This window comes from Nyctereutes procyonoides, unplaced genomic scaffold, assembly GCF_905146905.1.
Source record: "Nyctereutes procyonoides isolate TBG_1078 unplaced genomic scaffold, NYPRO_anot_genome, whole genome shotgun sequence".
NCBI classification, from domain to species: Eukaryota; Metazoa; Chordata; class Mammalia; order Carnivora; family Canidae; genus Nyctereutes; species Nyctereutes procyonoides.
In genome coordinates this window covers 79,852,325-79,878,264 of record NW_026575125.1, presented here as the reverse complement: position 1 = coordinate 79,878,264, position 25,940 = coordinate 79,852,325, and the positions used below count along the sequence as shown (strand labels likewise).

The 25,940-nt window shown below is 43.4% G+C and overlaps 1 protein-coding gene across 1 annotated transcript in view; it reads left to right on the top strand.

Annotated features, from left to right (window-relative positions):
• COL4A6 (collagen type IV alpha 6 chain) overlaps positions 1 to 25,940 on the top strand; it is a 282,056-nt gene that overhangs the window by 197,233 nt on the left and 58,883 nt on the right. The window contains 3 exon segments of the mRNA XM_055337906.1: positions 17,441 to 17,575; positions 18,814 to 18,858; positions 25,338 to 25,454. Of these exon segments, the coding sequence (XP_055193881.1) occupies positions 17,441 to 17,575; positions 18,814 to 18,858; positions 25,338 to 25,454 (297 nt within the window).

Genomic DNA, 25,940 nt, shown 5'->3' with positions numbered 1-25,940 from the left:
TACCACAATTAACTTCCATTTGTTTTGGTTTCTTTTTTATTTTATTTTTTGTATATATTTTTTTATTGGAGTTTGATTTGCCAACATATAGTATAACACCCAGTGCTCATCCCATCAAGTGCCCCTCTCAGTGCCCGTCACTTGGTTTCTTTTTTAAAAAAAGATTTTATTTATTTATTCATGAGAGACACAGAGAAAGAGGCAGAGACATAGGCAGAGGGAAAAGCAGGCTCCCTCTGGTGAGCCCGATGCAGGACTTGATCCCCGAACCCTGGGATAATGACCTGAGCCAAAGCCAGATGCTCAACCACTGAGCCACCCAGGTGCCCCTGTTTTGGTTTCTATTCAGTTTCAAAGATCCTTCCCCCTCCATCTTTCATAGTTTAATTTCATTTGGAGGGAGGGATATATAAAACATTAACATGGTTCAAGTCAAAACTATATATTAGTAATAATCTGTTTTTCCTCCTTCCCTCTGCTTCCTCCAACATCTAATTTGAAGTAACATGGCATTTAGTTTTAAATGAGAATCGTGGAATTTTTGTCAGAAAAATTACATGGATGGGAATGTCCAGAGCATCCTGAAGTACTTTGCAGTCCCCTCTATTCAGTTTAACTAATAATGTTAAGTGATTACCTACTATGGCAAAGCATAGTATTGGAAAGAAAGGTAAACCAAAGGCCTGTCTTTAGATGCTCCATGCCCAATTAGGGAAACAAGACTTTGGACAAAGACTTCTAGTTCACTGCATACTCTGAATACTATGACAAACAAACAAAATTCTACATGTAAAACCACCATTCACAGTATCAACAAAGGGGATCCCTGGGTGGCTCAGCGGTTTAGCGCCTGCCTTTGGCCCAGGGCGTGATCCTGGAGTCCTGGGATCAAGTCCCCACATCGGGCTCCTGGCATGGAGCCTGCTTCTCCCTCTGCCTGTGTCTCTGCCTCTACCTCTCTCTATCATAAATAAAATCTTAAAAAAAAGAAAGACCACAATATCAACAAAAAAGAAAACCTGCAGGACGAGTACTGGGTGTTATACTATATGTTGGCAAATTGAATTTAAATTTAAAAAAAGAAAACCTGTAACATATCTTTTTTGTTAGTAATTCATCTAACAAAAAGGATATTAGACATTTTATAGATAAAATTTTTAAATTCTAAGAGGTATAAAATATCTGAATAAATGGTGATAGACACCATGCCGATGAATGGGATGACTTAGCATAGTCCAGATGTCAGTTTTTCCCCCAAATCTACCACTTCAGTAACATTCCAACAAAAATTCCAGATTTTTGGAATCTGGAAATTTTCAGGAACTTGAAAAAACTTATTCTAGAATGCATACAGAAGAATAAATGTCTATAAATTTCTAAATCTGCTTTGAAAAAGAAGACTTGCCCTTCTATAGCTTTAGACATCCTGCAAAGATATGATAATAATAATTAATAATAATAACTATAGAATTGGCACAGTAAAAGTCAAATAAAACAAAAGAAGAGAATATAGAGCTGAGACATGATAATATCAATGCAATTTCACAGGAAGGTAAGGATGGATTGTTTGATATTGGAAAGGGTAGATCATCATGTGTCAGAGCTTCTCAGCCAGTGTGTCACATGGAAAGCCACACATGGATTACAAGTGTGTAGAGCTATTGTTGATCTCCTTGACCCTTTGGATAGCCAGGCAGGACCTAAAGTGGCCAGAGCTCCCAAGCTGATAGCCTCCACCCCTGGCCATGAGCAGCCCCATTAGTTTCCCACATTATGCCAAGAATATACCATCATATTCTCTCTGTGCCATGACATGAATAGGATTGGGAATCACTGCTATAATGGAGAAAAATAAAGTGAGATAGTTACCCCCATATAACATACAAAGGTGACTTTCAGGTAGATTAAAAGCCTAAGTGTGAAAAGTAGAACTATAAATGAAGGAGAATTTCTCTATAATTTGAAATAGTATAGGACTTCAGAAATAAGACCCTGAAGTTCAGAACGCAAGGTAAAGAAGTCATGAATTTTCCTACATCAAACATGAGACTTTTCAATTTAATCACAGACATCATAGACAAAGTTAACAGACTGATACTAGGCTAGAAAAGATACTTGTAATGTCTAAACCTGGCAAGGCATTGATATCCAGAATGACCAAGGAACTCTGGTAATTAAAAAGAAAAAAAAGTTCTGGTAAGAAAAAGGCAGAACACACAACAGGAGAAAAGGGAGGGGGGCAAAGCATATTCACAGAATGGACAACTCCCCATACAGGGGAAACTGGATTGGCTAATAAGCATAAGAAGAGCTAATAGGTCTAGCTTGTATTCAGAGAAATACAAATTTTTAAAAAAGATTTTATTTATTCATTCATGAGAGACACACACACACACACAGAGGCAAAGAGGCAAAGACACAGGCAGAGAGAGAAGCAGGTTCCATTCAGGGAGCTCGATGTGGGACTGGATCCCGGATCCCAGGATCACGCCAAAGACAGAGGCTCAACCACTGAGCCACCCAGGCATCCCAAGAAATACAAATTAAAATAGCAGCAAGGAGCACCCGGGTGGCTCAGTGGTTTAGTGTCTGCCTTTGGCTCAGGTCGTGATCTCAGGGTCCTGGGATCGAGTCCTGCATCAGGCTCCCAACGGGAAACCTGCTTCTCCTTCTGTCTATGTCTCTGCCTCTTTCTCTGTGTCTCTCATGAATAAATAAATAAAATATTTTTTAAAATAGCAGCAAGATACCAAGTTATACTCATCCAACTGACAAAAATTAAAAAGATAACACCAACTGTTTATGAGCACATGGGGGAAAAGGAATCCTCAGCATGGCTCATGGGAGTGTGAGCTGGTATAAATTTTGAAGAGCAATGGGATGGTGCTTATTGCTAGTAACAAAGTATACGTTCCTAGAACCCAGCAGCCTCACTCCTGAGTATGTATCCTGGGGAATCTCTCCATGGTTCTAAAATGGTATGCTTACAAGGATATTTATCACATAATCCTTTGTTTATCACAGAATCATTTGTGTAAGAGATTGGAGACACAATAGGTGTCCATCAGTAGGGAAATACACATGTAAAGTGTGCTGAATGCATACTAACAAGGATTAAAAGCCATAAAGTAGTTGTGCAAATACCAAAGAGATCTTGAAAGTACTCTTGTGAAAAAAATAAGAAATAGAAGATCTATGGTCCAGTGATATTTATATCAACTTAAACACACATACACACACCACTACCACCAACAACTATCTATCATCTATCTATCTATCTATCTATCTATCTATCTATCTATCATCTATCTATCTATCTCCTGGATTTACATCAGATACATTATAGGAGGTCCCTGTGAGGGGACAAGAATGAGAATGGAGATTTGGATGAAGGAAAGTAATAAAATCAAAGGAGGGACCTTATATGGACTAATGATAATGTTTTGCCATGAACTGAGGTGTGTGATTAGCTCAACTCTCCAGCTGAGTCCCAAAAAGCACACATAAAAAATTTAAGGGCTATGAGAAAGGAGACAATAACCCCACCCAGGGAAATCCGAGATGTCTTTCTAAAAGAGATCCAATTTGAGCTGATCTTTGAATGATAGAACCTTGGTAGAGAGTTGTGGAAAAGAGGGGCATGCTTGGCAAGGGAACCACTTGGTTGAAGCCAAATGGTGAGTGAGTACAGGATGGATTTCAGTAGCAGCAAGGAGAGTTATGCGTGGAGTCTGGGGCAGACAGGGGTGTTTAGTGGAAAATAAGCCTGCAAAGACAGGTGGGAGCTGAATGGTAAAAGGCTTTCAGTGCCTGGCTAAGGAGTATGGATTTTATTTGGAAAGTAACAGGGAGTGATTTACAGGTTTTAAGCAGAGGAGCAATAGGGTCAGATCTAGGAAGATTAGAGTCCTGCATGTTAGATTGGCAACAATGTTTGGATGGAGACATAATTCTAGAGGCTGTTAGCATCCAGGTGAGAGCTAATGAGGGACTGAGCTAGGTCTTTGTTATTGGTCCCTAAGGGGATCAGTAAGAGGACTATAGACATGGACTTGAGAAATTGACAGGACCTGAGAAATAAACTAGAGTGGTGTCTCATCTTTATAGAGGAGATAGTAGACGCTTTAGGATGTGGATAGAGTCACTGAGAGAGGAGCAAGAGCCTTGGAGCAGAAGGGAAGGGGCCAGTGGAGAGGACTGAGATGATAAAAGACCGGAGGACCCATAGTACTGTGTAGTGAAAGCCAAGGAGATGGTTGCAGAAGAGAAAAGAGTGTTCAGCAATGACAAGAACTGCAAAGAAGTTCTACAGGATTAGAATTTACTTTCCGGTTTTCCAGTGACTTTCCCAAGAATGCTTTCAAGAGGGAAGAGCTGCTAGGCCCAAATTGCCAGGAGTCAGGAAGAGTGGTAAGAGAGGAAATGGAGGCAGTGAGTGTTGTCTGGTCTTTTGAGAAGTTTGTTTTGGAAAGACAGTGCTGGAGAAATGGTGTGGTCAAACGGCGGGAGGAAAGATTCTTGTTTTACTTTTGAGCATCAGGCAGACCAGAGCATGTTTTGAAGACAGAAGGAAAGCAACTAGTCTAGCAGATAGAAGGGGGAGTAAGGATAGTTACTGGAATAGGGTCATGAGGGATAGGAGGGCTCCCCTGAACCTTGGTGCAGTCTATGGCAATGCTCATCAAAAGCAAGCCTTGCTCTACCCCTTGATTTACATCTCTCCCCTAACCATGCCTCTTTGCTTTGCCTTTAGGAAATCTTCCCTCTCTCCTGTGGCCTTACTAGAGCTCCCCTGCATTTTGCCCCCTCACTTTCTTTTCTTCCCCTGGGTTCCAGGAAATGGTTGAAAACTGGTCTAAACAAACCTTTCTTTGTCAGTCTGCAAGTCAAGAGAAGCAATTAGCTACTGGGTTCTCAGGCCAAAGGACCTGAAGCACTCAAAGCCTTGAAGGGGAAATAAAGCACTTGAAGGTTTGTTTACCACTCAGCTTCACGGGACAATAGTTGCTACTCTTGGCTATGACAGGCTTCACTGGGGACCTTATCTCTACTGAATTCTCTATTAGATTTTTCTGAAATGTTGCCAGCATCAGACCTAGAAGCTTTTAAAACCCACACAAAACCAGAGAATGAAAAAAAAGTCGTGATGGATGGACAGGTAAGGGGCGGGGGGTCTGGAGCCTCTTGCCCAGTTAACCTCCCCAGGCCAGGCCCCTGGACTGGCTGGCAGCTTTTTCATCTCTTTTTCTACCCCAGGTCCTAAGGTTTGGCTAGTTCTTCTTCCTCTTCCAGCTGCTGCTTCCTACTTCCCCAATTTCTCACCTGGATTCCCCTCAGAATAGTTTCCTGATTTATCCCTAGCTCTGCTTTCTCTGGGAAGCAGAGCATTGCTTTAAGTCATTTAAAGTGCTTTCATTGCTACTAACACTAAGGGAACCGTTGGGCAGAGCGTGATGTAACAAAAACGTAAATGACACTATTGGAAGTGGGGAAGGTACAGTGAGCTGGGAACGTGAGCTATCTGCTTGCCTCCTCACAGGCGGCATTGACTCTGCATCAGTGAAAGCTATCTCCCTTCGAGGTGGTTAGTAGACCAGACTACAAGGTCTTCAGTCTGTGGTATGTGTGCCATTGGCATTGCTAACAGTGGGTTTTCGCCATGTGTGAATCTGCAGGTTGTGCTCTCTAGCTCCAGATTTGTCCTGACAGCACTGCCTCCAGTACTAAATGCTATACATGATTCCCAACTATAGCTAGTTGACACTTCTCACTTGGAGCAAAGCCAACTTTACTAGAAATCATTTGTTTATCAGGAATTACTAGCTCCCTTCTGGATCACTCTCTAGCCTGGACCTCAAGATCAGCTATGTCAACAAGGCTCTCGTGTCCTCCTCTTGTATTTATCCTCTCCATCACCTCCATCTTCACCCCCAATACTACTAATGTATGTTCCAGAGTCCAACCCTGGAAAACCCCACCACCCACTTTGCCTGCTCCTGCTCCTCCTGGGCTGCCAAATATTGTTTGAGGAAAGCATCCTCCACAAAAACATGTTCTCTAGTGTCAGCAGAGCTCCTAGGGCTGCTTGGCAGCCCTTAACACTTTTCTAACAATTGACTTCCTGCCATGTCCCCCGTAGCATCTCCTCCCAGCTCTTTCCAGCCATCCCAAACCTCAACTACCCTCACTCTTATGTAACCTTGCCTCCTACATTTATTGAGAAAATTGAGGTCAATTTGAAACGGACTTCCTCCACTTCCCTCTTACTTGCCAAAACTTGTCCTGGGCTTTTTTTTTTTTTTTAATGCATCCTCCTCCACTCTCTACTTGGGAGGAATGAAAGGCCCTCCTCTATTTCTAAGACCAACTTATCAACGTTTGTTGGTTGGGTTCAGAATCCCATCCCTCCTGCTTTCCTTTGCCTTATGATATACTCGTGTGTACGTAAGTCATCTTTCTGACTCAGACTGACATCTCCCAGGCAAGGTCAATATTACATTTCTTTCTATGTTCCCAACGTGTAGTACCATGGCTGACACACAGTAAGCACTCAACAAATTATTATTAAATTGGTGAGCTATGAGGGGACCAAGGAGATTGACTCGAGTTCTTTATCCTTGGTATATCTACTTCATGGGGTTACCAAGGGTGCCAACTGGGCAGCAAGAAAGATGAAGGGAAGAATCAAGAAGACTCAATAAAGTCTTAAACCAGGGGTTTTGGTGGAGTTACATGACAAAATAGTGATATTTTTTTTACCTAGAATGGACTTTATAAAGGGAGTAGTAAAAAGAGCACTAGACTGGGTATAAGAAGGTCTGGCTGTACTGCTCGTAAGCTGTGTGGCCATGGACAAGTTAATTAACCTCTGGGCCTCAACTTCTTTCTCTAGTTCATTGGACCAAATGTTGTGCAGTACATCAATGGTGGGTAATTTATTGTGTCAGAGAAAAATGCTACAAGTATCTCTTATCTAATGGAACAGATATGCTATAGCAAAAATGGCTGTCAAGTGAGTTTCTGGCAAGTCCTGTTTCATTTTTGATTTTTATTATAAAACCATGGTACATTTTGCTAGAAAAGCTAAGAGGAAAAAAAGTCGACTTTGAGTTGTAATTAAACCATGCATTTTAAAATAAACCACATTTTTAAAAACTACAATAATAAGATGATAGTGCAGGTCAAATAATTTTTAAACTATAATTAGAATCCTGTGCTAGACAGCCAATTTGTCCCCACCTTTCTCAACTTTAAATTCTGTTCCTCATTTCATTCAATTTTGTTCCTACTGAAACTTCCTCCTCATAAGCCCTTTATTCATTTCAGGGCTTCCTGCCTAATAAAGCTAGCAAATGGGGATTTCTGAAAATTGGGAGTTTGGCTATTAGAGTTTTTCTCCCAAAAAGCAAAGCTTTGTTGCTAGAATGAGCCCTCAGCCCCTCTCACATACATTGTCTCAACTGATGGTCAAGGCAGCCCAAGAAATTAGGTGGGGTGTATAAGGTCCTCATTTTGCTGCTGAGAAAAGTAAGACCTAGAGGTGAATTGGCTTTCTCAGGACCATAGAACTAGAAGTGAGAACAAGGAATAGAACTTAAGTCTTAAGATTCTGCTTTAAACAAGAGGCAATGTTGACAGGCAATGACAACATCAATCAAAGTATGCTGGAAGGCTTTCTTAAGAGTCCTGTGCCATCAAATCATACACAAGATGCCTTCAAAATTTGAAAAAGGGAAACAAAATTATGGCAAAGTAAGTATTGCAAGTGTGTCCAACTCATCTATCGGTTTTAGGTGAAATTCATCCCAAGAAGAGCCATATTTATTTTCTCATGAAGTACAGAAACTCAGTACATGCTTTATAGCACACTGGGGCTCTTTGTGTAGTCTCCATGACCATCCAAAGGGGTGCAGAGGCTCATTCAACTGTCGGTAATGGCTACAGAAGTGGTGGTCCTCTTTTTATTTTTATGGCCTATTATTGGTCATATTTATAGGTTTGTTTTATTTTTGGTTCTTGTACTTCCCAATTACAATATTGGCACAAAAGGAAAGTCTGGTCTGGTTTCTGATGTGGTTTTATGAGACCTGAAAATTCTTCATCAACTTACTTGCTTCTATCTAGCAGACATCTCTGCCTCATCCTATTTTAACAATTATTGGCATTCCCCAGGGGCAAGGGAAATTATAACACATTTAAAGACAAAATTCTCCAATTTCTGCTCAGCACAATGATCATCAAATTAGTATCTTATGCCTATATTCCCTTTTCTGCTCCTAATTTAATATGCTAGCATTAGGGACTCATAGCACATCAGAATTTGTCTACAAGAGCCTAGTATATTTTAACTGTGGAACAATTAAAGAAGGAAGAGGAAGTAGAGGAGGGGGAGAGGATAGGAGAGGAGGAGGTGGAAGGGAGGAGGGGAGGGAGAGGAGGAGAGCAGAAGGGAAGAGGGGAGGAAGGGGAGGAGGGGGGAAGAGGAGAGAAGAAATTAAACAAAAAGAAATCTTCCTTTAAGTTCTGGGAGTGCCATTCCTTTAAGTGCCTTCTATGACTTTATTAATTCCATTAAGTGAATTTCTATTAAATATTACCTATTCCCATGAAAAGATTGGGCAAATTGAGATCAGTTGTTTTGCTATCAATGAAAATTCCTGTATCTGCCACCCAGAGTAGCTTTCACTGCCCCTTTTCAAGTGGGTTTGGGATTCTACATTCAGAGCATTGTCCAAGACAGAGAAACAATGCAGCTTGGTAGAAGAAGCAGAGACTTTTGTATCACCAAGATGAGCTTCACTAGTTGCTGGATGTGTGACCTCAAGCAGGTTTTTTATCCTCTCTGTATTTGGATTTCAATTTCCTCACCTGTAAAATGAGTTCAAAACCCACCTGTTAGGGCTGTTAGAGGATTTAAAGAGATGGATTAGAGGAGATGGGATTTAGTAAGTGCTTGGTAGAAAGAAGGCCATTATTATGTTAGAAGGGACATATTAGGGGTGTCTGGCTGGCTCAGTTGGTAGAGCTTGTGACTCTTGATAGCAGAGTCATGAGTTCAAGGCCCACATTGGGTATGGAGTCTACTTAAAATTTTTTAATTAAAAAAAATAGAAGAGAAACGTGAATGAACAAGTGGAAGGGAAGGATGCAGAGTGTTGCCTAGCAAGAGTTAACTTTATCACTCTGGGAGGTGTCTTTCCAAAAATTTCAACATGCTCACAATAGCCACTGGAATGGGTGTGTGTGTCTTTGCAAACAAAACGTGTAGATGCATGTCTTCATGCCTGGGCTGGCTGCTTCAAACACTGTTTATAGCTTAAGAACTAGAAAATAAATGTGTTTTCATTTGGCTGTTGAGGGCAAGGCTCGGATGCTGCTTCTTAGCTGTGGCAGACGTTAACAATTTGGGGAGGTTTCATACTTTGCTAGACACTGATCACCATTTATGTATGTATGTATGTATGTATGTATGTACGTATTTAGATGGGGAGGGTCACTGCCCTTACTGGCAAACTGTAGATGATGCTCTCATTATCAAGCTGAATCAGGGCTTCCTTGGCCACAAAATTGGTCTATCTGTATGATATGAGTCTTTGACATACCCTAGACCTATTTTTCCCCTACTGGTGTTCTTTCTCTTTTAATTTACTTATACAGCCAAAGCTAGCCCATTAGTGCTATTACTAGCAGAGTGGAATGTAGGGCTCTATAGATGGCTGTCTTCATATGTTCCAACAGAAGGAGCACAGAGTTGATTTGGAGGCCCTGATACCAGCTCTACAACTGACCAACTGTATGACATTAGCAAGCCCAGTTAGCTAACTGCTTTGCAGCATGGTGCCCTTAGCCTACTACCCAGATGTATTGTGATCTTCCAAAGGAAGGGCGAGAGGAAAAGTATCCTGATGTGTCTTAAGTATTTTTCCCTTCTGGGTGTTATCATTAGTGTCTCTCTTACCACACATTTCATGGCTAGGAGACAGACTCCAGCTACTTAGGCCAGAGTCTCAAAAGTTCTTGCATTTCCTCTGCCCCTGCACTATGGGTAAGATGGGAATTCGAGTTGGAATGTAAGGACAAAGTGTAGAATTCAAGCCACCTAGTTCCTAGGCTGGAGGTCAGGGAACGCTGCTTAATTTTCCCCAAAGGCCACACAGGGCTTTTTCAGGATAGCAAATAAGTCTTTTAGTCTAATTGTTCTCCTAGCTAATGGGACTTGGAGGTGGCCTTCTCAAAGATTCCCAAGTGCACATTTAATTCATTCCACGGTTACACCTTTTCCTCACAATTCTATTTTGAGTGTCTACTGCATACCAGACATGCCATATCTGGAGATACCATGGTAAAAGTGTCAACTGAACTCCCTGCCCTCTCAGACCTTGGTCTGGTGTGAGTAACAGGTATAGAATATCTCTCTAAATGGTCCCCAGGTATCTTAATCCCCACTTCTGCAAAGGTGGACTCCTCCTCTTCCACCCTAGACTCTTCTTCCCCCAGGCTTCCTTATGTCAGTGATGAGATCCATTCAGTTGCCCAATCAAGAAACCTAGGGGTCATCCTTCACACCTCCCTCTGTCAAACCCACCAATTCCAACCTAGTATTATGTTTCATTGTTCTTACCCTCTGAAATCTCTCTGAAATCTCTCTTCTCCCTGTCTTCACTACCATGAACCTAGTCCAAGTCACTGTTATTTCTCTCCAGGAGGTCACAGATTCCTCACTGGTTTCTGTGTCTCTGGTCTTCCTGCCCCATCCACTCCCTTCCTTTATGTGTAGAGTTGATACTGTATGAACTTTGGTTAAATTCCGTTCCCTTTCTGGGCATCAGCTTCTCCATTCTGAACTGGATGAGTTCCTAAGTCTTGTGCAGCTCTCTTTTCTGTGGTTTTGTGATGAGATGGTTCTTAATTGCACTCTGGTGCGGCTGTCTGGACTTCCGACAAAGCTATTGCTGGTTTCTCAGGGTGCATATTCATTCATTCACTTACTCATTCATTCATCTCTCCATTCATTCAGCATTTACTGAGCTCCCACTGTGTACTAGGCACTGTACTTAGCACAGGTGATTCAGTGGGGAATAAGACACAGGACTCGTCCTTAAGGAACTAATCTGCTGTGGGGTATAGACACAAATAAGCAATCTAGCCCATTCTGTGGGGGTTGGAGCAATTATGGAGGGCTCCCTAGAGGATCTGTTATCTTTTGCATTTTTTATTTTTTATTTTTTTAGACAGAGAGAGCATGTGCAAGTGGTGAGCAAGAGGAGGTGAGGGGTAGAGGAAGAGAGAGAATCTTAAGCAGGCTCCATAACCAGCATGGGACCTGATGCAGGGCTCAATGAAGGGATCAATCTCATGACCCTTAGATCATAACCTGAGCTGACATCAAGAGTCAGACACTTAACCAAATAAGCCACTCAGGTGCCCCTGGAGGAGCTAATATCTTTATTAGAGTCTGAATGATAAATAGGAGCTAACCAGGAGAGCAGAAACATATACAAAGGCCCTATGGCAGGATGCTAAGAGAAAGTAAAGAAAGATTGGAGGATGGAAGACCAGTTGGGAGGCTGTGACAATACTATAGGGGAGACATGAGGAAGACCTGGATGAAAACCATGGGAATAGAGAGAAATTGACAAGTTTAAGTTGTATTTTTGGAGGTGGAATTGACAGTCCTTGCTGGCGGATTGGATGTGAAAGATGATGGAAGAGAAGTCATGGAGAACTCTTGGGTTTCTGCTTTGGTCAACTTTGTGGATTGACTGTCATTTGTGGAGTTAGTTCCATTGACTCCAGAGGAAGGAACTGGTTTAGGGAATGGGGTTGAGAAGAAGATGATGAGTTCAGCTTCGGTCATGTTGAGTTTGGGATGGAATATCCAGGTGGAGAGTCCCAGTAAGCCATTAGTTATAAGGATCTGGCACACTGAGAAGAGAAAGCAGGGCTGGAGTTTCAGATTGGGGAGTCATTAGCATGTAGAGAAAATTCCTTTAGGACGATGAGCAGACACTAAAGAGCTGAGTGCTCAGAAGACCCAGGACACAAACTCTAAATAAGGGGTGGGGGGGAGAATGCTCTCACAGATGTGGGGTGCTAGCATATATGCTCATTCATTCCTGGGCACACACCACTGCCCCAAAGAGAGTTTCTCAATGCTATGTGTGCATCTCCCACTCTAACTTAAGAGAAGGAACATTAAAAGCACTCAATCAAAAAAAAATTTAAAAAAAGCACTCAATCATAACTTCTCCATTTTACCGTAAATGATACCTAATGAGGAAAGGGAACTGATGCTTTCAAGCTACCTGCCAGGGTGTTTACATTCATTAACCCACTCAAATGCTTACAATAACCCTACACAGGAGCGACTATCTCTCAGAGCTCTGGAAACTTAGTGGTGAAGTCACTTGTCCAAGATCACCTAGTTCTTAAATGGCAGTAAGGAGATTTGACTCCAGATCTGATTCCAGACCCAGCACCATGATACCAGGTAACAGCACCACATAACCTCCTGCTCTATGGTTGGATCCTTAGGGAAGCCTGTACATACTCCCTTTTTCCCTTCTGCTTCATAGACATCATTTGCATCCCCTAGCTTAATGCTTTGCTCTCCATTAAAATACAAATTCCCTTGGGGAGAAGTAAACCTCTAAGTTGTTGTCAGTCATTTATGCCTCAGTGGGAATGAGTTTCAGATTCTTCCATAGCCATAAATTTTAATTTTATGGGAGAAGGACATTGGAAATTTCAAGGAGGGCTATGAAGATGGAAAGGGACCTAATAAGGAAAAGCCAGTCCCCTCTCCATCTCACAATTGTACCTAGTCTGAGGTGGGTGCTTTTAAGATTCTTAGATGCTATTTCTGTGCAGGTGTACTACACGAGTCTCCCCATCCATGGTTTTTCTTTCCATGGTTTCAGTTACCTGTGGTCAACCATGGCCCTGAAGCATACAGTTCTCCTTCTGACCTGTGGTCATAAGGTCACTAGTAGTCCTAATGCCACATCACAGAGCCTACATCAATCCCCTCACTTCATCTCAACATATAGGCATTTTACCATCTTATATCATCACAAGAAGGGTGAGTATAGGACAGTAAGGTATTTTGAGAGAGAGAGAGAAAGAGAGACCACCTTCACAGAACTTCTATGACAATAAATTGCTACTGATTATTCTATTTTATTATTGTAAATCTTGTTTGTGCCTAGTTTACAAACTAAATTTGATCCTGGGTATGTATGTATATATGTACAAGGAAAAAGAAAAAAAAGATATGTACACACACACACACACACACACACACACACACACACACACATAGGGGTTTGGTGTATCTGCAGTTTCAGGAAACCACCGGAGGTCACGGTGAAACATATAGCCATGAATAAGGAAGGACTGCTGTCTTTTATATTGGACCCATTTCTGGGCCTGATACCCCAGTTATGTGGCTGGAGCTGTGGGTGTGATCTGATCTAAGGTGACCTGAAACTGCATACTAAACCTCCGTGCACTGTGGTCAGCGGGAGGCAGCCAGCCCAGGCTTCAGGCAGGCACTGCAGTTCCAGGCCTCAGACACAAGTCCCAGCTCAGTCTCTTGACGATTAGACCCTGCTGTGTGTATTTAAAATCTCTAGCAGATGGAGGCAGGAGAGCTTGTTGGAAAGACTTGGAGGAGTCCCTTCTGCCCTGTCTGGGTCTATTTGCCAAAATAAATGACATGTATCAGGGCAGGGCATTGGTCCAAGCCCATTGAAATTCTGCAAGCAGTCCAAACAGTGATGGTGTCTCAGATTGGTTCTATGAAATTATCAGAGTTAGGAAGAACGAAATGATGTGTGAGCATCTGGCCGCCATAGCCTACTGATGCGGACAGTCCCAGGGGCGGGTCCGGGGTAAGGGGGGCAGCCTCAAGGACCCCCTAGGACATCTGCTGCTGGCAAACTGGGAAAGAGCCACATGCTGGCAGCAGGCAGTCTGGTTTGAGTCCCATGCTGTTTTCCTCACTAGCTATGTGACCCGAACAAGTCCTACCCCTTCTCTCGGCCTCTTTTCTCCCCCATGTATAAAACAGAACCTAGATGAAATGGTCTCCAAGGGCCTTTTCTGCTCGAACATTCTGTGACTTCTCTGACACCGGTTTGATTTCTTTTTATTTGGAGTGAGAGAGGCCCACCCACCCACCGGCTTATCTGCAGCCACTGTGTTCTCACACTGACCTCTGCTGGCCAGTATGAAAAGTGCCACCTATAGCTTCTTTGGAGGACAAAAAAAAAAAAAGGCAGCTCATCATTTATTTATTTTTATTTTTTTAAAGATTTTATTTATTTATTCATGAGAGACATAGAGAGAGATGTATAGACATAAGCAGAGGGAGAAGCAGACTCCCCACGGGGAGCAGATGTGAGACTCGGTCCCAGTACCTCAGGATCATGACCTGAGCCAAAGGCAGATGCTCAACCACTGAGCCACTCAGGAGTCCCTTATTGATTTAGTCTTAAGCTTCAGTAGTAGAGTGGACATAGCGAAAGAAACCCTGTGCTCCGAAGATGAGCCAAAAAAGGACATACAGCTGGAAGCACAGAGTAAGCATATTGAGAGATGGCTGACAAAGCAACCCACAGAAAAATGCGTCTCTCGTTTCTTTTCTTTGCCATCCTCATCTGTTTCTGGTGCTCTGCGCCACTGTTCGGCAGGACCAGAGTGGGTAGGAAGATTCCTTGTCTCATATCCCATGGCTGCTGGCCCCAGAAGGGCCTGGCACCACAGTGAGGAGGCGATTCTAGGCCAGTAGTACCTCAGAGGCCTCGAGACATCCTCCAGGACACCCCTTCTGGCCCTTGGGTGGGGTCTGAGAGGTTTCTAGCTGGGGCCAGCCCAGAGGCTGTACCTCAGAGATATGCATTCCCCCAAGGGCTGCTATTTCAGAAGCCCCTTTGGAAAAAAATTTGAATCCAAAGAATCCATGAGTTCTTGACAAGACTCACTTTAAGCTCCCCATGGCAAATTCAGCATGGCTAGCCAGCCAAGAGGAAGGGAGTGGGCCAGGGAATCCTGCCTTTTCTGGATGTAATCAGATTTCCTGTTAAATCCAGCCCTAGAAATCACTGCACTCCTACCTCTCCTGGGTTACTTTGGCTGAGCATGTGCTCACAGAGGCAAGAGACCAGTGTTGGAGTGTGCCAGCCCATGTGCCCATGCCAGGCACTGCTCCGGCTCTAGTGATGTGAGCAAGATGGGAATTGGACCATACCAAAATCTGCTCTCTCAGTTCAGTGCTTTCTCATGCTCTCTACCTCCCATCCCTTGATGTGGGAAAGCTTTGGGTAGGGCTCAGATTTGGGTCAAGCATTCAGTGCCCTGCCTGCATCCTCTCTGCTAGTAATAACATGGCCTTAGTAAGCCCAGCTTGCCCCCTTATCCTCCCACTAACCAGTCTCCTCCTCCCCCAACAGCTGGTTCTTATCTATCTCCCTTGTTCCAGCCTAAGGCAGGCTGCCCTGGCCTCATGCTGACACACACATGTTCTCCTGAATGCTCATTGATGAGTTTCAGCCCTGCAAGGCTGCTTTCCTCCCATCAGTCCCCTGTCTCCAAACCTCTGAGGGTTTGCTATGTGCTACTCTATCAAGTCTTCGAATTTCCTTCCTTGCTTTCCAGGCCTGCCTCAGTTGGAGCCTACTCAGCCTTTCCAGTGGGGGGCCATGACCCTCCCCACCCCAGCCGTGGGCAGAATGTAAGCATTTCCCAATGCTCCATGGCCAACCCTTTCTTTGTGTTCTTGCATCACTTAGGCTCTATTCTGGACTTATGCTGTTTGCTCTAGTTTTGTGTACATTAGTCTTGAAAGCTAGGCCCATTGGAGACTGCTTCATTAATCCTCAACACCCTAGCATTTTTAAAAAATCTTTTTCTTTTTCATTTTATTTTGTTTCGTTTTGCACAGTAAAAACCTACAAGAGTAATAAATAACAGAATCATTATAAACAAAATTCCAATGGGAGCTAAGAGCATAAAAAGTAAAAGTTCATGGTCCCACCCTGTCATGCCAGAAATAAGCCCATTAAGCAGCCTGCGGCCCAGCACCCTTTATAGGCCATATGCTGGGTGCTGGAGAAGGTTGAGTGGTAGATGGCGCCCCCCCCAAAATTGCATCTCCTTGGGAAGAGCATCTCTGTACTTCTTTGCATGATGAGTCCTTGTCTTCGTGGGCCTAATTGACACTGGAACTTTTACTCCCACCACCCCGCACAGCAGGTGACCATTTGCATCTCCCGTACTTGACTCTACCCACTATGTAAAGCATCTGTCCTGTTTGCAGCTTTTAAAAAGTAACCCTTGAAGGTGAATACTAAAGGGCATGTCTAATGGGCTTTTCAGAGTTTTTCCCAGATCTGTAGGAAATTGCAGACAGTTAGTAAAAGGGCCGTGAGGTGGAAACAGAAAGTGTTTATGAAAACAGGCTTTCTACCTGGTATTGACGTTGTGTTCTCCGAGAGGTAATGCACATTAAAAATGCTTTTCATTTTTCTGCCAAGAATATTCAGTACCTACTGGGATTTGTTCTAAATGATAGACTAGCCCGCCTGTGTTGCACCCACCGGGGTTAATTCTCTGTCTCGGTCAGCTTTGAAATGTCAGCCTGAACTCTCAGACTTAATTGTTACAGACACTTTATAACTAGCACATTCAAAATCCCCAAGCTGCTCCCTCTTGCTATCATAATTGATACTTAATGGATATTCTCAGGCTTCTTGAATTTTACACATTCAACACTCTACAGATGGTGGGTTGAAGGGAGAGGGAGAGAAATAGAGAAGGAACAAATAAACCATGTGTGTGTGTATGTGTGCCCACATGTCTTGTCCCTGTAAGCATCTGTTTCCAGTTATAGCGATGGGGCCCTGGGATCTGCCAGCAAAGATGAGCTTTCACAGGTTGGTCAGCCCATGGGTTTCTGGGCTCTCCCCTCTTTGGACCCCCGAGGCAGTGTTCTTTAGGCATAACCATTTCTGGACTTCACTGCAAGTATGGGGTTGGCCATTTGAATGTGAATTATAAAATGTCACGATGCTCTCCAGCATCGTGTTCTGTTCTGTTCCTACACTATTTTGACAATCTGATGGATGGCCTGGCATTAACTAGGAAGAGGACAATATTATCCTGCCTGAATAACTAATCTCCTAAGAAGTACAAAGTTGAAGGATCTTGGTGCACATGAATCTTATTAAATGTGCTTATAAAATATGTTCTATCCAAATAAGCTTAGCAGCCCCGAAAATAGCCTTTTCTGATCTGTGCCTGGAACTTTGGCATGCTTTACAAGTCTCTAAGCTAAAATTATTTAGTGACGTGATGACAGTGTTCTCTGTGCATGGGAAAATAGGAAGTGTTGACTGTTAATCCCCCTTTTGGCTAATTGCACCCCTTCTCTCCATCTTAGGGGCGACCAGGGCCAATCGGAATTCAAGGTCCAACGGGTCCTCAAGGATTTGCCGGCCCTAGTGGTTTAGCAGGGTTGAAAGGAGAAATGGGCTCCCCAGGCCCCCTGGGACCATATGGACCAAAAGGAGATAAGGTAAAAACAAAACAAAACAAAACAAAAACAAAAACACCAGAGCTTGATTTTTCTTTGGGTAATGGACCACAGGTATGAAGGTGAAAGGTTCTAAATCCCAGTTCTATTCATTTATGGAAATAATACTAATCCTGAGTACCTTGGTGCCAGCCTACAAACCTTAATATGAGACAGGCTTGGTGATATGGGGCTAATGGATTGACTCATTTCTAGAGAGACTCCATGGCCAGCCAGCCATCAAGTGCAGGCGTTGGCTATTTGCTAGATAAGTGGGCTTGCTGGGGTGGGATTTCAGGTGGGTTTGAGGTGGACATGGGTCAGAAGTTCAATCAGATGGGCAAGAGAAATCAGGAATCCAAGGAAGGAGACTGGGAAGCAAGGTTTCAGAATGCTTGGGAGCAATCTGGGCCACAAAGATAGGGAAAGAGATGCAAAAAAGGAGATTGATCATGTCATGGTAGCTGGCTGGGTTTAGCAGCTTAGTTTAGGTTCCCTGCAGATTTTAATCACCTCCTATTCACCTATTGTTAAGGGAGGGATTCCCACCCTAAGGTTCTGGGGATGGCAGAAGACAGGACACCTGATACTGATGGAAGAGATTGACAGCAGGTTTATTAGTCACATATACTCACACCCCAGGGGAGAAGGACACCACACATCATGCAGGGCCACATGAGGGGTTGCACTCTGGAACAGAATAAACCAGAAGGGGCTGTGGGAGGCAGACTTTGTAGTATCAAAAAGGCAAGGTGCCTGTTGGTTCCTGAGGGAGGATGTGGTTGGCTTGTTTGAATAATTCAGTGGGCCATCAGGGAACTGGAAACCACAACTCAGGGATAAGCAGGAACTGCACCTGCTGTTTGATAAGGATGGCCACTTGCCTAGGAGACCTTATTTATGGGGGCAGAGTGGACAGGGGAACTTGTGGCTAGGCCTTTAGAGGCCCTCCCAGTTTCCCCAGATGTCAAAGTAGTGTGTAATATCAAGCCATTGTTTTAGGTCTTGCACTACATTGCTTAAGATTAAAACTGATCTCAGAACACAGACACATTTAAGACCTTGGTTAGAGGTAAGTCAGTCATCTGGACCTGGAGTAGGGAGCAGGGTGACACAATGTGGCAAGGGAGGTACACAACACTTAGCAACTTAGGTCATGGATCATATGAATGAACCCACTGAATCTAGAGGAGATCAATTCGATTGTCTCTTATGTTCCTCTTCTTACTTCTTTTTTCTAGGGCCCCATGGGAGTGCCTGGCTTTCTCGGCATCAATGGGATTCCGGTGAGTATGTCCACAGAGGCATTTTTCAATACCTCTTCTAGGTTGTGTTTTTTACAGCATAAGCATCTTGGCCTTCACCACATCTTGTTTCATGCCGGTGTGTTTCCGGGTCAAATGTTGAGATGCACATGATAAGGTGTGAAGAGAAGTGGTCACACATACTTTCCCAGGAATTTAGTTACAGGTGGCACTAAATTAGCTGGCTGGGCCATGTGCAGGCTTGGCCATCAACATCTTAGGCACAATAAGTACAGTCTTATGGGCTGAGGGGAGCTTTCATTGGGGATGATGTGTGGAGATACATACCACAGTGCATGCATACTCATATTAAGAAAATTAAGGGAAAAAAGAATATTAAGAGGATACATGAAATTAGAAAAATACTTAGTGGTATCTTGATACATTTCATTCCCATAATTTGTTCTCTTCAGCCTTATCTCATTTCACAGTGAATGTCCCTTTAGTTTTTACAGAGCGACTGACTATTCCAAAGATCATGCGGAGACAGCCCCTTCCCTTTATCCTGAGGACCTGGTTTTGCTGGAGATAAGTGAGGAATTGGAGCTTACAGACATCTCATGTTCCCATTTCATCTAGGCTGACCCCTGGGTTTCTCCAGTTTTACCCTGTATCCCCACTCATCCGGCCACTGGAGAGCCCGTGATTAACATTTTAAATGCCAGCCTTTAAAATACAGTATTTGCAACTTGCTGCTACCAGTGTTGAGCTCTGCCTTTTGGCACATGTCTATATATTTAATCTTTAGCCTGGGCTGTGTTCATTTGTAGCAGTGGTTTTTAGTCTTGTTTAAGAGAAGACACAATGTGCAGAAGCTCAGCATACGGATCAGGAAAGAGTAGAGTTTCTTTGTCTGAGGGAAGTCTTAGAGACTGCTTTTATCCTTCCAACAACCTCTAAGGGCTTCTTCTGAACCATATCTAAGCACAGTTTGGCGAACCCTCGACTTAACAACTTCTTACGTGATACCGAATTATCATCCAGTATCAAGGAAGGGGGCTTCAATCTCTTTGCTGATCTGTAGGTGTTTCTCATGCCCCTGCTAAGTACTGTCGCTCTACTCCAGGGATAGAGGAAAAGCACATGGATCTACCCTCAAAAAAATTATCATCTGACCCATTTTCTTTCCAGATCTAATATACATTTTTAGAGTTGGAGGACAGAAGTCTCATTTCCTTGTATTTGTTATATGTATCGACAAATGGGCCATCAGAATTCTGCATTTTATTCAAGTGCAGAGTCTGCAAAATGTCCCAAAATGGGCCAGCAGGGAAATGAATGGATGGGGCTGGCTGTCCTTTTATGACATCCTCTGGCATTTTCCCCTTACTCTGTTCCTATCTGCACTCCATCTTGAGTCTCCACTCAGATTGTATGTCTCCCGGGAGCCAGCAGGTAGGAAAACTAGAAAGCCGGAGAGCACCTCTTCCATTCCTCCTGTGGAGCTGAGTGGGGGATTTGGAGCTTGCAGCAGTAATATGCCCTTCCTCCTGTAGTCTCTTTTTAATGGGGGCTGGAAGGAAGCACATCCCATGATACAGAGGCTGATTCCCATCCTGAACTGGAACATGCCCCAGCATCCAGGTGGATGCTTCTGCCTCCAGCTTGTGGCCAGGAGAGCTGTAGGGCTTGTAGGAATTGATCATTTCTCTCCTTGGCTTCATTGCTTGGGAGGATGAGGCACAAGTGTCCAGATTCCTCCAAATGAATGTGCTGCTCCCAATGGAAGTCCCCACACTATTGGCCCCTCTCTTGACCAAAGGTTGTATCTGTTTTCTTCTGACTATTGATTGCTTCAGCTCCAGGTTCCAAGCCTCTCTTACTCCATGAAATTTTTCTCCCTTATTCCTTCCCTCTCTTCCTGCTGTTCAAGATATATTTATTGGGCACCTACTGTTTACTGCTTACATCTCCCTTCCATTCCTAATCTCCTAAGAGTCCTTGGTGTCCATTCCATGCACTCTAGCTCCTTATTACATATGGCCCATGGTATTTATTAGTGGTCTTGTAGTGATGGTCTTATCTAGCTTTCTTGAAATCTCAGAATACATCTTCTGCTCCACTCAGAGGCCTCAGAAACCCCAGGGCTGAATTCGCCATATACTAGGAACACTAGAAATATTTGAGGGATTTACTCCAACCCTTAGTGCCTGCAAAAGCAACAGTCGTCAGACTGGCAGGACTCTTTCAGACACTGGGAAAACATAGAGACCTTTGGCCCAGCCAGACTCATTATTTTGCTCAACATCTGGCAGCTAAAACCAACAGCTTCCTCAGCCCATCTTTACTAAACTGGATGGCTGCACAAATCTGATGCCCTACTTAATATTGGCTGATCGCCAACATAGGCATCACTGATTTTTGTCCCCAAACTCCATTTCTGCTGTCATGTGGGTAGTTTCTGTGCACCAAGGGGCGTAGCAACCAGTTGGGAGAATGGACAGACAAGCATTCATCAAGATATTCAACATGAGAATAATGTAGACTCGGGGAGGCAGGATTGCAGTTTTTAATGAAATCACAGTGGTTTTTAATGAAATCACAGCTTGGGGCTGTTGGCACCCACAAGAAATGTATGTTTATCAAATGTTTCCAGTTCACCCAAGTTGGGAGCAGAAGTTTGCAAGTTGTCCTTTGCAACGTATGTTTAGCTTTTCTCATGGAGTTCATCTCAAAAATTTCCCTTCCTAGCGACTTGTAAATGAACACACCAGATTTATATATCTTTCAAAGTGAACACATACATACCACTCGCCAAATGGAAATTCTTCCTTTGAAATCTGGTTTCTGAGAAACACTGTTTTTACAGATTACAGCGCATCTTCTTTTTCTGTATGTTCGGTGCCTTGCAGTTGTACAGAATCCTGGTTTCCTCCCTCAAAGAGCTATGTTCTCTTTGAAAGCTAGCACACACATAGGTAAAATCACTAGCTAAAACCAGAAGGGGCAAGGTGCCAGAAATACTGTGGTACTATTGAGAATTAAAAGGAGATAGAGGGACACCTGGATGGCTCAGTGGCTGAGCATCTGCCTTTGGCTCAGATCGTGATCCCAGAGTCCTGGGTTGGAGTCCTACATCAGGCTCACTGCAGGGAGCCTGCTTCTCTCTCTGCCTATGTCTCTGCCTCTCTCTGTCTCTCATGAATAAATAAAATCTTTTTAAAAATAAATAGATAGATAGATAGATAGATAGATAGATAGATAGATAGAATATTAGAGCAGCCCAGTTGCCAGTTGCTTATCCTTGCTGACTTGCCTGGGAGAAGAAGACTGCCTGTTTATTGAGCTCCTACATAGAAAGCTTAACCTTGTTTAATTTTAATCATAAACTTGTTTTTAAAGATTTTATTTATTTTATTTTATTTATTTAAAAAAGGAATTCAGGCAAGAAAACTACAGGATTGGGATCCAAGTAAAAAAAAATGTGGGTACCCATTTGCTTCGACGTGGATGGAACTGGAGGGTATTATGCTGAGTGAAATAAGTCAATCAGAGAAGGATAAACATTATATGGTCTCATTCATTTGGGGAATATAAAAATAGTGAAAGGGAATAAAGGGGAAAGGAGAAAAAATGAGTGGGAAATATCAGAAAGGGAGACAGAACATGAAAGACTCCTAACTCTGGGAAACGAACTAGGGGTGGTGGAAGGGGAGGTGGGTGGGGGGTGGGGGTGACTGGGTGACGGGCACTGAGGTGGGCACTTGACGGGATGAGCACTGAGTGTTATTCTATATGTTGGCAAATTGAACACCAATAAAAAATAAATTTATAAAAATAAAAAAAATATGGGTACCAAGAGGGTAAGAAGCCAGGCAGAGGTTTGGGTTTCAAACAGAACCAAGGCCTCAGGAGTAAGGAGGTCCCTAGTACTGAGTCAGCCTGTTGTCTTGCCTTAACTCATCTCTGTTACCCAGTTGAACAAGATAACCCCTAGCACATTTGGCTGGGATATTTTATTTTATTTTTTTCCAAGTTGAATCTTTTTTTTTGTATATTTTTTATTGGAGTTCTATTTGCCAACATATAGCATAACACCCAGTGCTCATCCCGTCAAGTGCCCCCCTCAGTGCCCGTCACCCAGTCACCCCATCCCCCCACCCACTTCCCCTTCCACTACCCCTTGTTCATTTCCCAGAGTTAGGAGTCTCTCATGTTCTGTCACCCTCTCTGATATTTCCCACTCATTTTCTCTCCTTTCCCCTTTAATCCCTTTCACTATTTTTTATATTCCCCGAATTAATGAAACCATGTAATGTTTGTCCTTCTCTGTTTGACTTACTTCATTCAGCATAATACCCTCCAGTTCTATCCATGTTGAAGCAAATGATGGCTGGGATATTTTAAAGTGGCGATCAGGATCCCAGGAATAGACACTCTACCTGAAAGGGTTAACTGAACAGGATGGCATGAATGGTATATGTCAAGGATGTAGGCATGATTCAGGGGAACTACAATGGATTGCAAAGCAGCTGACACAAAGCTTTGGCCTCCCCTAGGCCCAAAGAGGAAAGAAAGAATGGTAACACTGGACCCCTGTTGGACCTGGAGTAGTTGCTGCTCCAGGAGAGCTAAGACTTGTAGACCAATGTGGCCATTGTCAGCAATATGGCCAAGGAGGGAGGGCATGTGGGAAATAAACAATCTGCGCTCTTTCTCCTCCCCCTATTCTTTCATCTTCTGCCTGTGTCTCCCAGTGACCAAATACAACTGGGAGACAGAGGGAAAGGGAGCCTTGGCGGCACTGTTCATAAAAGTCAGCCACCCAAGGCAACAGGATCTGGGGAAGGTAGATCGTAGATCTTCAGGGCAAACAAGAATGGCCATCTCATTTGGGAATAACATGTTAGGACACCTGGGTGGCTCAGTGGTTGAGCATCTGTCTTTGGCTCAGGGCATGATCCTGGAATCCCAGGATTGAGTCCCACATTGGATTTCCTGCATGGAGCCTTCTTCTCCCTCTGCCTATGTCTCTGCCTCACTCTCTCCCTCTTTCATGAATAAGTAAAATCTTAAAAAAAAAGGGAATAACATATTAATGGCTTAGTAAGCTGTCTTGGTTTCCCCCATGCAGCTAAAATTCATCACCTGAGTCTGGGCAGGCACAGATTGCAGCAAGTGTATTGTGAAAATAAGTTTATTGACCATTCTTCCATTCTTAGTATTCCATGAGTCCAGCAGTCTAAATTCATGCTCTTGCATCAGTAGACTATCTCCTACCACTATAGTGACAATGAAAATGAATCAAAGGGCACCTGGGTGGCTCAGTGGTTGAGCGTCTGCCTTTGGCTCAGGTCATGATCCTGGGGTCCTGGAGTCCTGGGATGGAGCCCCGCATCGGGCTCCCCACAGGGAACCTGCTTCTCCCTCTGCCTATGTCTCTGCCTCTCTCTGTGTCTCTCATGAATAAATAAATAAAATCTTTTTTTTAAAAAAAAGGAATCAAAATCCTATGGAGCATTTCCTCAATAAGGATCTAACCAAAGCTTATTTCCCCTAATAATTTGAAAAGTTGAGTTTTGAATGCATGGCTTGTTTTCCTCAAATTATTAAATATCCATGATTGGCTTTGAAAAGTGTAAATGGGAGGGTAGGAGTCTACCTTTTATTGACCCGTCCAGACTGCTGGTCTTTCAGGTCATCTCTTTGCTCCCTACCCAGCACGTAACCCACTTTTAATAGATTTAAAAAGTTCTATTCCCTACAAAATGGTGGACTCTATGCACCATGGAAACTCAACTCTGGAAAAGTATTGAATTCTGATCAATTATGTGAATGATTGCTAATTCCCTGGAAAAACAAGTGCCTCAGTAGCAAGTATGGAGAAGAGGAAAAAGTATAGTTCCCTAACTGGAGCCACAGCCAGACATGATAGTGACTCAATAAGACTGGAAGTATGATTTTTCCAAAACTTGCTTATTTTTGGCCAAGCAGCTTTTAAGAGAGGTGGTGCTGTGGAAACTGATTCTGTTCTGTGGACCAAAAGCCAGCAGCATTTCCTAGGCAGAGCCATAAAAAGGCCCCAGGCTTTTATAATACCAAAAACCACACCAGGCTGCCTGGGCTCCAGTCTATTCTACCATCCCAAGGCCTGATGTGATTCCCTGGTGGTAGCACTTCAGCTACCAGCAAGCAAAGCCCTATCTTAGTACATCTTTGTACCCAGGGAAGATGAATTTCCCCACTCTGTGTCTCCCATCTCTTCAGGCTTGATCCCTCTGGTTTTAGCACAGGTCCTATCAAAGCATCGATCCTTTGTGGGGAGGGGTAACACTAAGCTGTCATCAGCTCCATACACCTGACTATGAAGGAAAGCTTACAAAAGCATAGTCCTCATATGGCTAAGGGAATGGACAAGGAGCCAGAGTTGGGCAGCATACTTGGTTTCTCTTATTGTGGAGCTTGTTAGAATAGTTATGAGTTCTGTGGCTGACTTGATCTTTTCTTTTCTCTCTGAACAGGGTCACCCTGGACAGCCAGGGCCCAGAGGCCCACCTGGCCTGGATGGTTGTAATGGAACTCAAGGAGCTGTTGGATATCCAGGCCCTAATGGCTATCCTGGGCTTCTCGGACCACCTGTACGTTGCCAGATCTTTGTCCATTTTTCCAAATGGATTTCTTTGCCTCCCAGTGTGCCCTTTTCCTGCTTTTATGGACATCTCATTCAGCATCAGTGTAGGGCAACCACTGTAGCCCCTTGTCCAATGCAGGAGCCTATGCTGACAGCATAACAACATTAAAAAGTCTAAAGAAGAATACCAGTTGCAGGAAGTGTACACATGCTCCGCTACTTAGAGGGTCATTTTTTTCCAAATGGTGCTTTCAGAGTTGGCAACATTGTTAAAGGACTAGTAAAGTTCAGAGCAAAGTACACACTTGGGCTATTTGATGTGTTCCCACATCAGATGACATTGGAAGATGCAGTACTTGGAAGGATCACATGGGATCATAGGACTGATAGTGACCCAAAGGACTTGGCAAACTTGGTCTAAACCAGTGATTCCTAACCAAGATTGATTCCCCACCCCAAAGGACATTTGGCAGTTACTAGTGACATTTTTGGC